The sequence below is a fragment of the Anabrus simplex genome, chromosome 9, assembly GCF_040414725.1.
Source record: "Anabrus simplex isolate iqAnaSimp1 chromosome 9, ASM4041472v1, whole genome shotgun sequence".
NCBI classification, from domain to species: Eukaryota; Metazoa; Arthropoda; class Insecta; order Orthoptera; family Tettigoniidae; genus Anabrus; species Anabrus simplex.
Genome location: NC_090273.1, coordinates 170,868,902 through 170,882,654, shown reverse-complemented (window position 1 = coordinate 170,882,654; position 13,753 = coordinate 170,868,902). Strand labels below are relative to the sequence as shown.

Here is a 13,753-nt window from a genome sequence, read left to right as displayed (position 1 = left end):
CACCGAACTGAGCCAGGATCGAACCTGCCAAGTTGAGGTCAGAAGGCCAGCGCCTTAACCGTCTGAGCCACTGAACCCGGCAAACAAAAACACTACGATACGAATGCGTGTCTAGATACCCTCGCGTTATCTCCTCTACAGCTGCCCGAGAGCTGCCATACGATTAAAAAACCGTACAGTGTGAAAGCTGTGTGCGCCACTGAGTCAACGGCAGCCGTCCATTCCAGTGGCAAGCCACGGCTGCCGTGTCGTGCAATGTGAAAGGTCTAAAGGCCACCACACACAGAAAGCTAGGCTAAGCTAAGCTAAACTACGCGGTGTTGTGAAAAATATCGCTCCCGATGCATTTAAGTACGATAACACACACAGGTCGCTATGCTAAACTATACTATGCCAAGCTAAGCTAAGCTAAGCTAGACAGATCGCTGTAGCTGGCCTGGCGCATGCGCTTTTCATTTCTGAGCAGTTGATCTGGCGGGCTGTCGTGTGTGTTTAGTCGTGTCGTGTGAGTCTCATCTAGTATAGTACTTCGATATTTTAATACAATGGATAACGGGCCAAAAGAGTCCGACTCGTTGGCTGAATGGTCAGCGTACTGGCCTTCGGTTCAGAGGGTCCCGGGTTCGATTCCCGGCCGGGTCGGGGATTTTAATCGCTTCTGATTAATTCTTCTAGCTCGGGGACTGGGTGTATATGTCCGTCCCAACACTCTCCTCATCATATTCAGACAACATACTACACTACCAACCACCACAGAAACACGCAATAGTGCTTACATCCCTCCATAGAGGGTTGGCGTCAGGAAGGGCATCCGGCCGTAAAACAGGGCCAAATCCATATGTGCGACGCAGTTCGCACCCGCGACCCCACAGGTGTGGGAAAAGCGGCAGGAAAAGAAGAAGAAGAAGAGGATAACGGGCCAAAAGAAGAACGACTAGTTGAGGAGGTGAAAGATATCCCTGTCTTTATGTTATGTCATCAAATTACTACAGAGATTTGATAAGAAAGGAAAACTGTTGGCAGGAAATAAGTTCAGTACTTTAAATTGATTGTAAGTAGGCTACAATTTATAAATTAGCTATATAATCGCAATTTTGGAAGTTCTAATTATCTGAGAAGAATACATGACTTTACGCACATTATTTACAATTTAGCAGATACAGTTGAAGCACCTGTTCTTAAATAGATCAACAGTTACTAAGAGCGTGAATATTGTTTTAGCTTTAAAACTCATGAAAAAGACTGAGAGTCACTAACGAGACAAAAAGAGTAAAAGTGGACGGGAAGGAGTGGAGATTCCTTCTGCCTTATATATCTACAAGAAGGTGAGCGGTCATTTTAACGCACGCAGTATGACTAATATTTAAAATAGTTTTAAAATTGTAAAAATTGATGAAATTATAAGTGAATTTATATGCTGAGTATATTATAATTTAAAACGCATGTAATTCATTCGAGGTTATAAGAAAATAAGAACGTCTCGATTTGTTATGATTTGCAGCTAAGACATTATAAACATTCCACTAACAAAATTGCGTTTGAAACACAAGGACTAGGACAGTTCAATATGCTCATTCTCCATAAACAGATCTCCACGTGTAATTTCTTAATATACGTTTGGATGTGTATTAATTGCTTAATTTTCCTTACAGCACACATTCAAACATTGACAGGCAGGAAACATATCGACGTCAAGAGATAATTGAAGTAGCCACCCAGATGACTGTGAGAGTCCGGAATGTGATGAGCTACACTCCCTATCACATATATCTGATTTATCATCTGTTCCGTCCGCCCCCACACCTACACAATCTCAGCCAGTCGAAACCCTTCGAAAAAAATCATGCCACCGAGCAGTAGTGCAGAGAGAGTAATTGATTATTTACAACAGCGAGACAATAAAAGCGCTGCCAGCATAGTTTAGCTTAGCTTTTTATTCGTGTCATAGCACACCACAGCTTGGCATTGCTTAGCGTAGCTTTGCTTAGCTTTCTGTGTGTGGTGGCCTTAATGCTCTTCTTCACGCCACTATGTCGCCGTACGGTCGAAACCGTGTAGTGTGAAAGGAGCCTACTTCGGAATCAGTTATAGGAGCTGTCAAGCAATCATCACAAACGACCAGCTGCGTCTGAATGTGAAAAGTTTGTATCCTGTTGGGACAGGGTCACTGAAGATTAATTAAGGTGTAAATTTATACAATTCCAACTGATTCAGTAGAACCACAGCACAAGTTTATTTGATCATTTAACGTCACCTGAATATCATTTTGGTCAAAAATCAGGCCATTTCAGGCATGCTGTAATTGGATGTCTTGAGGGACATCGCTTCGATTCTCCAACGGGTCATTGGACTTGGGTTTCTCACTGACGATTGTCGTCATGCATTTGTCTACATGTGTGATTTATATTTCTTGTATATGTATTTGACAACACAAATTTGTTTTGTGGTTGTGTTTTGTTGATTGTGGACTCAGTTCATTGCGATTGCCATGTCTTGGAGGCAGGGGTTCCATTCCCACTGCAGTAAAGCCAGTATAGTTTGTTTATATTACGTAGGGCCCTTCGCTACAGTTTTATTACTAGTGTGATTCGTTACCGTAAAATTTCTTTGTTGGTGGATTGTGTTTGTTTATGAGATTGAATTTTTGGTTGGATCTACTCAGGTCAGTGAAATAGATGAGATATACTTGTTCAGTACGTGTTCCGTTCGCAGTAGTAAATTTTAGGAATGATTCGCAAGATGATGATTAAATTTGATTTAAGTAATTTTAATTTGTAAAGGGTTAACACAGGTCAACTTTACTTTCGGAACAATGATGTTAATCTATACTAATATATAAAGAGCTAAAGTTTGTTTGTATGTAATGGCTAATCTCAGGAACTACTGGACCGATTCTAAGAATTATTTCACTAATAGAAAGATACATTATCCCTGAGTGCTATAGGCTATATTTTATTTTAAAAACAATTCGAAGGGGGGGGGGGGGAATATAAAAATACTAGGCTAATATAGGCAAAATATCGAATTTGTCGTACAAGGACGAGACAAAGCTCATTTTAAGCCCCTTGACGCAAAGAACAAAACTCAGTAAGCCCTAGGGGCCCCAAAACCATGTTTTAAGGTCCTAAAACCAACCGTTATTGAGATATTGGCACCACACTACCCTGCTCTAGGACTCGGATAAAGAAATGAACTGCCGTAACTATGGCAACATCAGCTCCAGTATGATTACAGCAGCGAGATTATCTACAATATATCACAAAAACCTAACATGTTACAGACATAAAATGTGGTATTTGGAATCGCCTTTAAAAAAAAAACACACATTTTTGTTTTCGAAAATCCACTCAAGGGGTGAGGGTTGAAAAGAAGTGGGGAAAGAGTTGAATTCTTTATATGAGGATACATATATCTCTCAAAAAGAAGATGTTACAGACGTTAAATTTGGTAGCCGTACTTGGAATCTCTTTTAAAAATAAATGAACGCACTTTTTCTGGAAAATCCACTTAAGGGGATGAACATTTTTAAAATGCGGGAATGTTTTAAAATGAGTATCTTCTTCTCTTCTACCGGTTTTCCCATACCTGTAGGGTCGCGGGTGCGAACTGTGTCGCACATGTGGATTTGACGCTGTTTTACGACTGGATGCTCTTCCTGACGCCAAGCCTATGTGTAGGGATGTAATTACTATTGCGTATTCCTGTTGTGGTTGGTAATGTGGTGTGTTGAGTGAATATGAAGAGGGCAGTGTTGGGACAAAAAACAACCTGTCCTCGAGCTAGAAGAATTAATCACACGCCATTAAAATATCCGACCCAGCCCGGAATCGAAACCGGAACTCTGTGAACCGAAGGCCTCAACGATGAACTCTCAGCCAGTTTTTAAAATGAGTATATCTACAGTATATGTCATCCTCCCCCCACTGTGTCTTACATGTCGCATGTTCCAGATTTAGCTCTGCCAGTAGCTTGGTCATCTTAGCAATGCCACAAACGTTCTGGCGAAAATGAAATGCAATTTTTCGGCGAGTTTGATGTTTTAGTGGACTACCGGGGAACTATTCATTTTTATCAACTTACGAAATCGTCGCGAGCGAAGCAAGTGAATTTATATAATGAAACCCAATACGAGGGTAAGAAATGATATGTAATGACGGTAAATTCTATGTTGTACGATGTAAACAAACTTTAAACCTCTCGAGTATTTTCTAAGAGGGTTGTATTGTGTCAAAGAGTTCATGAGTGCAAATGAGTTTTAAAATAACGGACTTGACAAGTGTAATAAGTGATGCATTTGTGCTCAATTGAACAAAAATATTTGTATGATATAACCAAATTATTTAATGTCCGTATGGATTACCAGTGGGTTTTCATGTCAGTTGAGCTTGTGAACTTTTTATCAATGGTTTATATTTTTAATGTTCATTTTTGTTTCGTACTGCCAAAGGTTTAGATAAATTAGTTTGCAAGAATTCTCATTCATTATCTTTTAATTTACTTTTTAATCTTTATCTTCCCTGCATATTAATTTAAGTTTGGTTTTTATATTTCGAAATATCACCGGGGATCACCCGTATGCGACCCTGGGATGAATAGCCGGCGCCCAACTTATAGGCTGGAAGGGTTGACTATATTTATAAACTCACGTAAATATTTGTAATAATTTGTGTTTGGAATTGCAGTTCTAAAACAGCAATATAGAACGAAAACACCTCAGTTACACTCGCAGTGCCACTTCCTCGATCAGTTCTCCCGACCTCTACTGCTGTGATAGAAAGGTTCTCAGGTGTTCAGATTGACAGCCTTCTGCAATTGTGGAAATGTACAGGCGATGTTTAGACCCTCCAGGTGTTGTTCCTGTTGCCAGGTCCATCTCGCAGTTTTCGAACTTCTGCTCCGAGGTCAGTGGGCAAGGCCTAGTGCACATTGTGATGTGAAAGGACCTTCATATCCAGCAGATGTTTGGCAATAAGGAGAATATTCGGCCTCTTCCATTTGTTCCATTTCAAACATTTCGCATTGTCTGAACTCATAATATGGGATTTTCAAGTCCCCCAGATCTTGGTGGAAAGTTTTCTGTACCTCACCTCGTCAACGAGATAGAGTGTCGGCCCCTAGATCCCAACCCGGCAGAGGTAGACACTCCATGCGGTACGATGCCGGCATGTGTTTACCGGACAAAACACTCAGCCACAGACGACTCCGTTCGGTCTGAGTAGTGCGAGTTCCGAACTATACGGCGCGATCATCGGCTTAAAATACCACGTATGTGGAACGAAACGTCGTATTGGCGCTGGTAGTGACTGGAGTTTCTAAGGTGTAAGGATGTCATAAAAGAGGTGACCAAGCCGACATGACAAGGATCTGGAAAATAGTCTCAAATGTGGTGGTGATTTTAGTTTTAAGGGGAAGTACAGCTGTGTGTAATCATCCTCTCTGAACAAATTAAGTGAAAAATACATTTAAACTGAAACAAAACTAATTATTCAACGGAGGAACTTGAAAATGATTTTAACAAAATAAAAATAATAATCTTGAATTAACCGAAAACGTCACAAACAGATCAAAAGGAAACATAAGTTCCCTAAGTAACAGATACTTGAAGTATATGTACCCTTGATTAATACACTGTCACACATAAAGCGGATGGCGAGATCAGCAGAAGTCGCGTCATTGGCTAGTACGCGTTCGAGTGTTTCCTGCAGGCGGAGAAGCCAGTCACTGTGTAGTCGGCACCACAAGAACACACTGCCTTTCGTCCAGCTTACACAATACCATGGCCTCTCTTCGTGAAGGCCGGAAAGAGGACTACAGGCAACAGGAAGAAATAAAGGAGACGGGCCTATCAACTTGCAACTGGTATCTGGAATGAAAATATACCAGATTCTACCTAATGCCAAAAATTGAAAGGAGACGGAGGTAAGGATCAACAGACAGATGGGACCTGAAGAGTTAAATGAAATGAAAGTTGTTCCATTCTAGCGGGGAGAATCGTATAGCAATAGGCGGAATGGTTGGAGGAGCACGCGGGAGAACAGGTTAGGACTAGAACAACATGGGCAGCGCCAAGGAATTTGAGGAGACAAGAACAGAATCAGAAAGACACAGTCTGTAGATTCAAAGAGAAACAAAGGGGAAGGAAAGATGGTAGGGGATATATAGCTGTCCTCATGGAAGGATAGCCCAAATTGAAAAGCCTATAAATATAAAGAACAGAACGGAAAATGTGACGGATAACAGGAAATCGAAATAACTGTAATCGAGGGTCGGCTTTGTTAATATAGAAAATTTATGAAGAAAACTTGGTAATGATGTAGTTGCCGAGCTTGTTGATGATAGTCAGTTATTTGCCTTTTTAGAAACATGGTTATCCGAAGGCAGGACACTCTCGTGGAAGGTGTATGAGACAAGAAGTGTAATGAAAAAGAAAGGTTCACTTACCTGTCGTAACTTGGACATAGCATCGGAAGAAATGAAGTCTCCTTTGCGGAAATGGCACACGAAACACATGACCTGGTACTGGCTCTGCCCTCGTTCCTCCTCGCCCAGGACTAGCGCCTTCAGGATCTGCACGTCCTGCAAACATCAAGTAACAACACTAAGATTACAGCAAGCACTACGACGTTAACGTCACAAACATCATGCGTCAGATTCATCTCCGTAAGTAACGGTAGGTCGCACGAGGAGCACTAGAACAACATCGCCAGCGGCAACGAATTGGAGGATTAAAAGAAAAAGAAACAAGAACAGAAAGACACATGAGCCATGAAGGAACCCGTCTGTAGATGCAAAGGGAAACAAGGTGAAGGAAAGGTGGTAGGGGATATATAGGTACCTCATGGAAGGATAGCCCAAATTGAAAAGCCTATAAATATGAAACTACACACTCGCGGACGATCATCTAAATGATATAACCACGGTCTTCTGCCACGGTACAGAATGTCCCTGTTCCTGACTCGTACTCCAGGAGTAGGACCAGCCGAAGTGCTCGAGCTATAAGTTGGCTGTTTCTGACAGCTGGTAGACGAAGCACACGATCCTGGCCCGGAGTTCAGTGCGTGTGGCAACATATCCAGTCTCCTGTTAATTTCTAAAGATACAAAATTGTATTCTCAGCAACTCCTTGGTTTCTGGAAGCACGTACGGCTTCATTCGACGACAAGTGCCCACCGCGGTCCGCACAACACAATTTGAATTGAGGCACTGACACCATTACCCATGTCCCCGGACCCGTGGCTCAGGCGGCCTTACACCGCTGTGTTCTGTGGTTCAAGTCCCGGTCAATCCATATGAGATTTGTGCTGGGCAAAGCATAGGTTGGACAGGTTTTCCTCCGGGTACTACTGTTTTCCCTGTAGCCTTTTATTCCAGCAACACTCTCCAATATTGTCCGGCTTCATGGCTAAATGGTTAGCGTGCTGGCCTTTGATCACAGGGGCCCCGGGTTTGATTCCCGGCAGGGTCGGCAATTTTAACCAACATTGGTTAATTCTGCTGACACGGGGGCTGGGTGTTTCATTCTCATCACTATGCGCAGGTCGCGTACGGGAGTCAAAATCAAAAGACCTGCATGTGGCGAACTGAAATTTTCCTTGGACACTGCCGGCACCATAAGCCATTCCATTCCATTCTCGAATATCATTTCATCTATCAGTCATTAAATATTGCCCCAGAGGAGTGCGGCACAATTCCTATCCTTGCCGCTAGATGGGGGCTTCATTCCCTGAAAACAGGCTGAGGATTTAATTTGACCAGATTCAGGGGAACCCAGCCTCATAGCCATCCCACATTTAGGAATATCTAAAGACGTAACTTGACTAGCAAATTATAAGTGCGATACTTTATTTTGAATATAAAAATGCTACTCCTGTACGTTGCAATTAGTATCTTTCTATGGAGAGTGTGCCCTAGGTTAGAATGCTGCCTGCTGACATTTCTTGATGGATACAGTACTTTTGCATCCGTCTCTTGGCACAGGCCAGAGTAAAGTGTAGCTTCCACCGAAGTTCCAGTCAACATCCATGGCTGTGACAATATGGAAGTTGCTGGGGTATGGGTAGTGCTGAGTAATGACATTCAGAGCACGACTAGTGCATCTGAGTGTTATGAAAGGTGCTGTTCAAAAGGTCAGTCGTGCTGCAATAGTACTTTCTGACCCAGTGAGTAAAGCAATGGCAAACTACCTCACTCCTTGTCTTGCCTAGTACGTCCCATTTTGGTGCTGCCATTGGTTTTTGGGGTTTCCTTATAACCGCATAACCTTTGGTGGTGGTATTTGAGGATCCAACCAGCCTCTGGGCTGTTGACCTAACAGACGGACAGGTTAGAATGTGTGTCCCAAAGGTTTAGATAAATGTTTCTACGGTTCCCCCCCCCCAAAAAAAAACAGTTCCCAAACACTGACCTCGATAATAATACGAATGGGAGAAAGAACTCAAGAAATGCGACTTTTGGAAGCCAATCGACTGGACTTTTCCTACATACCATACCTCGCTTTTGCAGATGATCTGGCGATACTGAGGATAAGGAGCCTGGTGTTAAATAGCTCGAGATATTTAAGGAAAGTGGAGCCTCCGTGGCTCAGACGGCAGCGCGTCGGCCTCTCACCGCTGGATACCGTGGTTCAAATCCCGGTGACTCCGTGGGAGATTTGTGCTGGACAAAGCGGAGGCGGGACAGGTTTTTCTCCGGGTACTCCGGTTTTCCCTGTCATCTTTCATTCCAGCAACACTCTCCATTATCATTTCATAGCATTTATCACTCATTAATATATATCACCTTGGGAGTGGCGACCCCATCGTACATCCCTGACCCGGTCAATGACTGGAAAACAGGTTGTAGGTTTTCATTTTTCATTTAAGGAAAGTGGGACTACAGATATCGTTCGAGAAAACGAAATTCTCGGGGAATTTATCGAACCGACAGGCCTTGAAAAGATCTCACACACACACAAAAAAGCCATGTCAAGACATATTAAAATTCGGCATTACAACAGAGTCATAAAACCAGAAGTCCTTCACGCAAGTGAAAGCCTGGCACTCAACTGAAAACAAGAACTTGAAGAAATCAAAAAAGAAGATAGGAAGATGATTAGGAAAATTTTAGGAGCAACATACAGCCAAGACGCTTACAGGTTAAAATCAATCATAACAACAGAGACGTTCTCAAACATCGAAACTGACATTAGGAAAAGAGGAATGACATTTTTCGGTCATCTGACTAGATTATCAGAAAATCCATTGACAAAAAGGATAATAGATTACGTAACTTCATTTAAGAACTCAACACCCTGGCTTAACGAACTTCGAAAGATCGTCAAAAACGCAAACATATGTTGAGCAGGCATTCTGACATCATTAGACACAAAGTAACCACAACAAATTGAGGTCGGAAGAACGTAAACAAGTCTTCCGGGAACCTCAAGAAGAAGAATTGATTCAGTTATTTGCTTAACGTCTTCCGTTATTGGGATAATTCGCTACTAAAAATAATAATGACAATAATAATAATACGGGGTCCAGGAGACAGGCTGGCAACCAGTTTGCGAATTAAATTAGGAAGGTCGGGAGAACTCTTAATGTTATTTCTGCGCGGCGTACGCGCGATTTGCAAGTAGATTGGATGGTGCGCGCCAATACCACATCTATGAGGGGTCGTCACACGTCGAACTGTCACCAGGTAACGTCTCCTTTACCGCGCAATCAATAGAGCTGCTTCAGGGTAAATTGTAATATCATTCTTAAAAACCTGGCTGCGAGATAACCGGTAGAACCAGGGTAGTTTTATGGCCGCATGTTTTTGTGCTCGGATCAAGCAACTCCTGTCTCTTTACAAATAACGCTGCTTGGGAATTCCATATCAGCGTTATTTATTGCCCAACAAAACAAAGATACAGCTTTTCTTTCTCGATTTCAGTTGCTGAATACAGCAGTAACACGTGCATGCCTGAATTCGTCTTGGCATACTGTTCACTAACTGACTGTCCCAGTCCTGGAGTCAATAAACAGCCTTCTTTGTTTCATTACAGTCTTGTTCGAAAGGGTTAATATCCGGGAAAATGGAGGCCAGTCTATTAGAGGGACATCGTAATCACGAAGGAAGTCATTATCGACCATTCTCCGCTGAAATGCTGCACTATAGGTCGAGGGATGTCCCTGTGCTGTACAGTGCCTGATCAGACTACTTGCCGAGATCGTCAGGAACGAGGCTTATGCGACGATGAAGAGACCATTCACAATAATGAAAACTGGACCTTGTCATGTGAAGTTGTGCCCCGCGCAACCTGCGGCGAGCTGTTGGTGTCGATGGCCCGGTAACGGTCATAGACTGCGGCCCACACATCGAGCAGCTGCCCTTGTTGTCCATCCTTCTTGACATAATGTGATCGTGTCGACAATGCACGTACTTAGAACACACCATGGCTCTGAGCTTCCTAACGGTAGTCTTTCCGGACTGCACGGGACAGACCAACACAGTCAAACGACACACAGGTGCGAAGATATTCAGGTTTAAAAAAACACACATATATATTCCAAAGTTGTTTCGTCATAGCCCCGCAGGTTGTACACGGCAGGGAAAGCCTAAAGAGCAACATTCCCCTCTGCCAACTTTGCTATAAGAGAATGTCATTTACACGTTGGTTATTTTTACAAGTTCTTTTATGTTTTGTGTTAACGATGGGATAGCAAAGGGCAAGGAGTCTGAAGACGCAGCCGTGGACTTGATTAATGTACAGCTCCATCACTTGCCTGGTGTCAAAATGGGGAACCATGGAAAACTGCCGACAGCGGGGCTCGAAGCCATACAAGTTCAAAACTGGGCGACCCATCCATATGTTCTTGGTTCAAGACACAGACTCCGAGACATTTGGTGTTAACTCATCTGCATAGGGTAGCCGAGTCTCTTCATTCTCTCAGTAGTTCAAGTTTCTTCCCCTTCCTTCAGATTACTTTGTACGAGTTTTCTTTTCCTTCTCGTATGTTTAACACTTCCTTTCTAGAAATACGTCTTTGTTTCACTTTCTTCTTCTCTTTACATTTTTAAATCCAAATGGTTGCTCTTTACTTCTCTCAAAGGCATGAATTTGAAAACCTTTTCTGTTAACCTGTTGTCATCCGTTCTAAATACCGGTGTCAGGAGGAACAGAAATAGCGCTCGGCGGAGCATTAACAAGGACATGTAAACTGCAGTTCTGTGCGTTTTAATCCTCTATCGAGGTCACTGTTTCCGAACTGTTTAACCGTAGAAATATTTATCTAAACCTTGGGGACACACATTCTAACCTAGGGAACACTCTCCATAGAAACGTACAGGAACTCTTATCTGGAATAGCATTTTTATATTCTGTTACGGGGTTACCCGTGGATCAGCAGAGGTGAAAGAAGGTGCCGGGATGAATGGGTCTAAGTACAAAGTCAGTTATATTTTCTTAAAAACAGCAAAATCTTAACATCTTTTCACTTGGAGATATAACAATGACATAGCAAATTAGACACAAGACTTCGAAAGACCCAAGATTTCAGAATTTTAACACACTTGGGCTATACGCCCCTAGTTTTACAATGTTGAGCTCCTAACTCAGCTTTACACACGCACAAATTTGTTCAAAGGACAGGACATGGGGCACTTGCTCCCAATTTTTAATATCAAGCCTTTTACAACACTAGAAAAAAGCTGACGTGCTCTCAGTGTTCCCAGCCTACTCAAGGCAACACAATGTGAAAATCTAATGATCACTGACCTTACAAGGCACTACTTACAAATAACCCTCTTATTACACAGGGGTATCTAGTACCCAACTTACGGAGCCTTAGTAAAAAAGAACAGGTTCAATAAACGGCCCGAGTACAACTGGAGTGGAGTCGAAGATTGAGTTCCAAAGAAAATATAAAGACCTATAGGGCACTTGGCCAACGAAAACAGGGGCTAATCCCAATCTACTGAGGTAGCGCGAATGGAGATAACTTTAATACATTGCAGAAACAAATGTGGTACCTCAAACCAAGATGAAGGGGAGCTCGAGAGGGTATTCTCTATCCCCGATTACAGTTAAAAATTAAAAAAAATTTACATGTGCCGAAATGAGATTGACATTTTAGAAGGTTTGTTACATAGTTAATGTTTCGAACCTTTCCCTTGGGTTAAACTGCAGAGCTAGTCAGAAATAAAGATGTTAAACGGCCATTACCTTGCAGCAGAACTGCTGCGTGAAGAAAGAGGCGCCTCCCGCCCCCTGCGTGACACACACACTTAGTTAGATGTTGATCAAATGGCCAAGAGACGTGAAAATCCGCAGTTTATAAACCCTCGGGGAAAGTTCCGAGACCTTTCATGAATAATCAAGCCACACCCTCACTATTTTATTGGTGAATTAAAAGGTGACACTCAAAATCGAAGAAGAAATACGGGATTGGTTGAAAATTAATTCCAGAAATTCTTGATTGGCTAAATTCAAAACTGGCGGAAAGAAAAGATAAATATTGCCAACCTAAAGATGAATGAACAAAATTTAGTAAGGAAAAAACTTATAAATACAAAATTTCTTCAAAAAAGTTCTTTCACTTCGCACCAGGGTGCATGATCATAGGTTTTTTTTTTTTTTTTTTTTTTTTTTTTTGCGTTGACATCTGAAAGAATGTCCAAACTTCTTGATAAATGGAAAACAAAACAAGTTGAAATTCACACAGTACTGGAAACTTCACAATAACAAAATTTTAGTGGTGCCATGTTCAGAGAAAATTTAGAAGCTGGTCCAGTTTCAAGTTCACTGTTTCTCCTGTAGAGGAGTTCTTTAAGGCGCAAGATTTAAATGTGCGGCGTAGAGGTGTACAAATTCAAAATGAAGTATCACACTAAATTTGCTAGTCAGGTAACGTCTTTAGATATTCCTAACTGTGGGATGGCTATGAGACTGGGCTCCCCTGAATCCTCAGCCTGTTTCCAGGGAATTAAGCCCCCGTCTAGCGGCGAGTATAGGAATTGTGCCGCACTCCTCTGGGGTAATGTTTAATAACTGATAGATGAAATGATATTCGACAATGGCTTTTGGCGCCGGGAGTGTCCAATGGCAATCCATCCGCCATGCATGAGCGGTCTTGTGTCACGGGGGGGGGAGTACAGTTTCTCAACTCAGAAAGGGCAATTATTCATCCATTTTTGGGCAGTTCTCACCGACATATCAGTCGTGTTTGCTGAAGATCTTCTGAGTGAACATAAGGAAGTAGCTCTACAGCTACCATGTTGTGAGTGTGTGAGTCATCAGTCCATAGACTGGTTCGATGCAGCCCTCCATACCACCCTATTCTGTGCTAACCTTTCCATTTCTACGTAAGTATTGCATCCAACATCTGCTCTTAATCTACTTGTCATATTCATACCTTGGACTACCCCTAACTTCACTACACTTCCTTCAAAAACCAACTGAACAAGCCCTGGGTGTCTTAAGATGTGTCCTATCATTCTATCTCTTCTTCTCGTCAAATTTAGCCAAATCGATCTCCTCTCACCAATTCGATTCAGTATCTCTTCATTCATGATTCGATCTATCCATCTCACCTTCAGCATTCTTCTGTAACACCACATTTCATAACTTTCTATTCTCCTTTCTGAGCTAGTTATCATCCATGCTTCACTTCCATAAAATGCCACGCTCCAGATGGAAGTCTTCAGAAACATCTAATTCCTATATCAATGTTTGAAGCTCTTCCTTACTTGTGCTAGTCTGCATTTTATGTCCTCCTTACGTCTGCCATCG

At 42.2% G+C, this 13,753-nt stretch overlaps 1 protein-coding gene across 1 annotated transcript in view; it reads right to left on the bottom strand.

Annotated features, from left to right (window-relative positions):
- The window catches only part of oaf (out at first), a 473,547-nt gene that overhangs the window by 49,488 nt on the left and 410,306 nt on the right, over positions 1–13,753 (bottom strand). Inside the window, exon 3 of the mRNA XM_068229233.1 lies at positions 6,442–6,576. Within this exon, the coding sequence (XP_068085334.1) occupies positions 6,442–6,576 (135 nt within the window). The remainder of the gene's footprint in view (positions 1–6,441; positions 6,577–13,753) is intronic.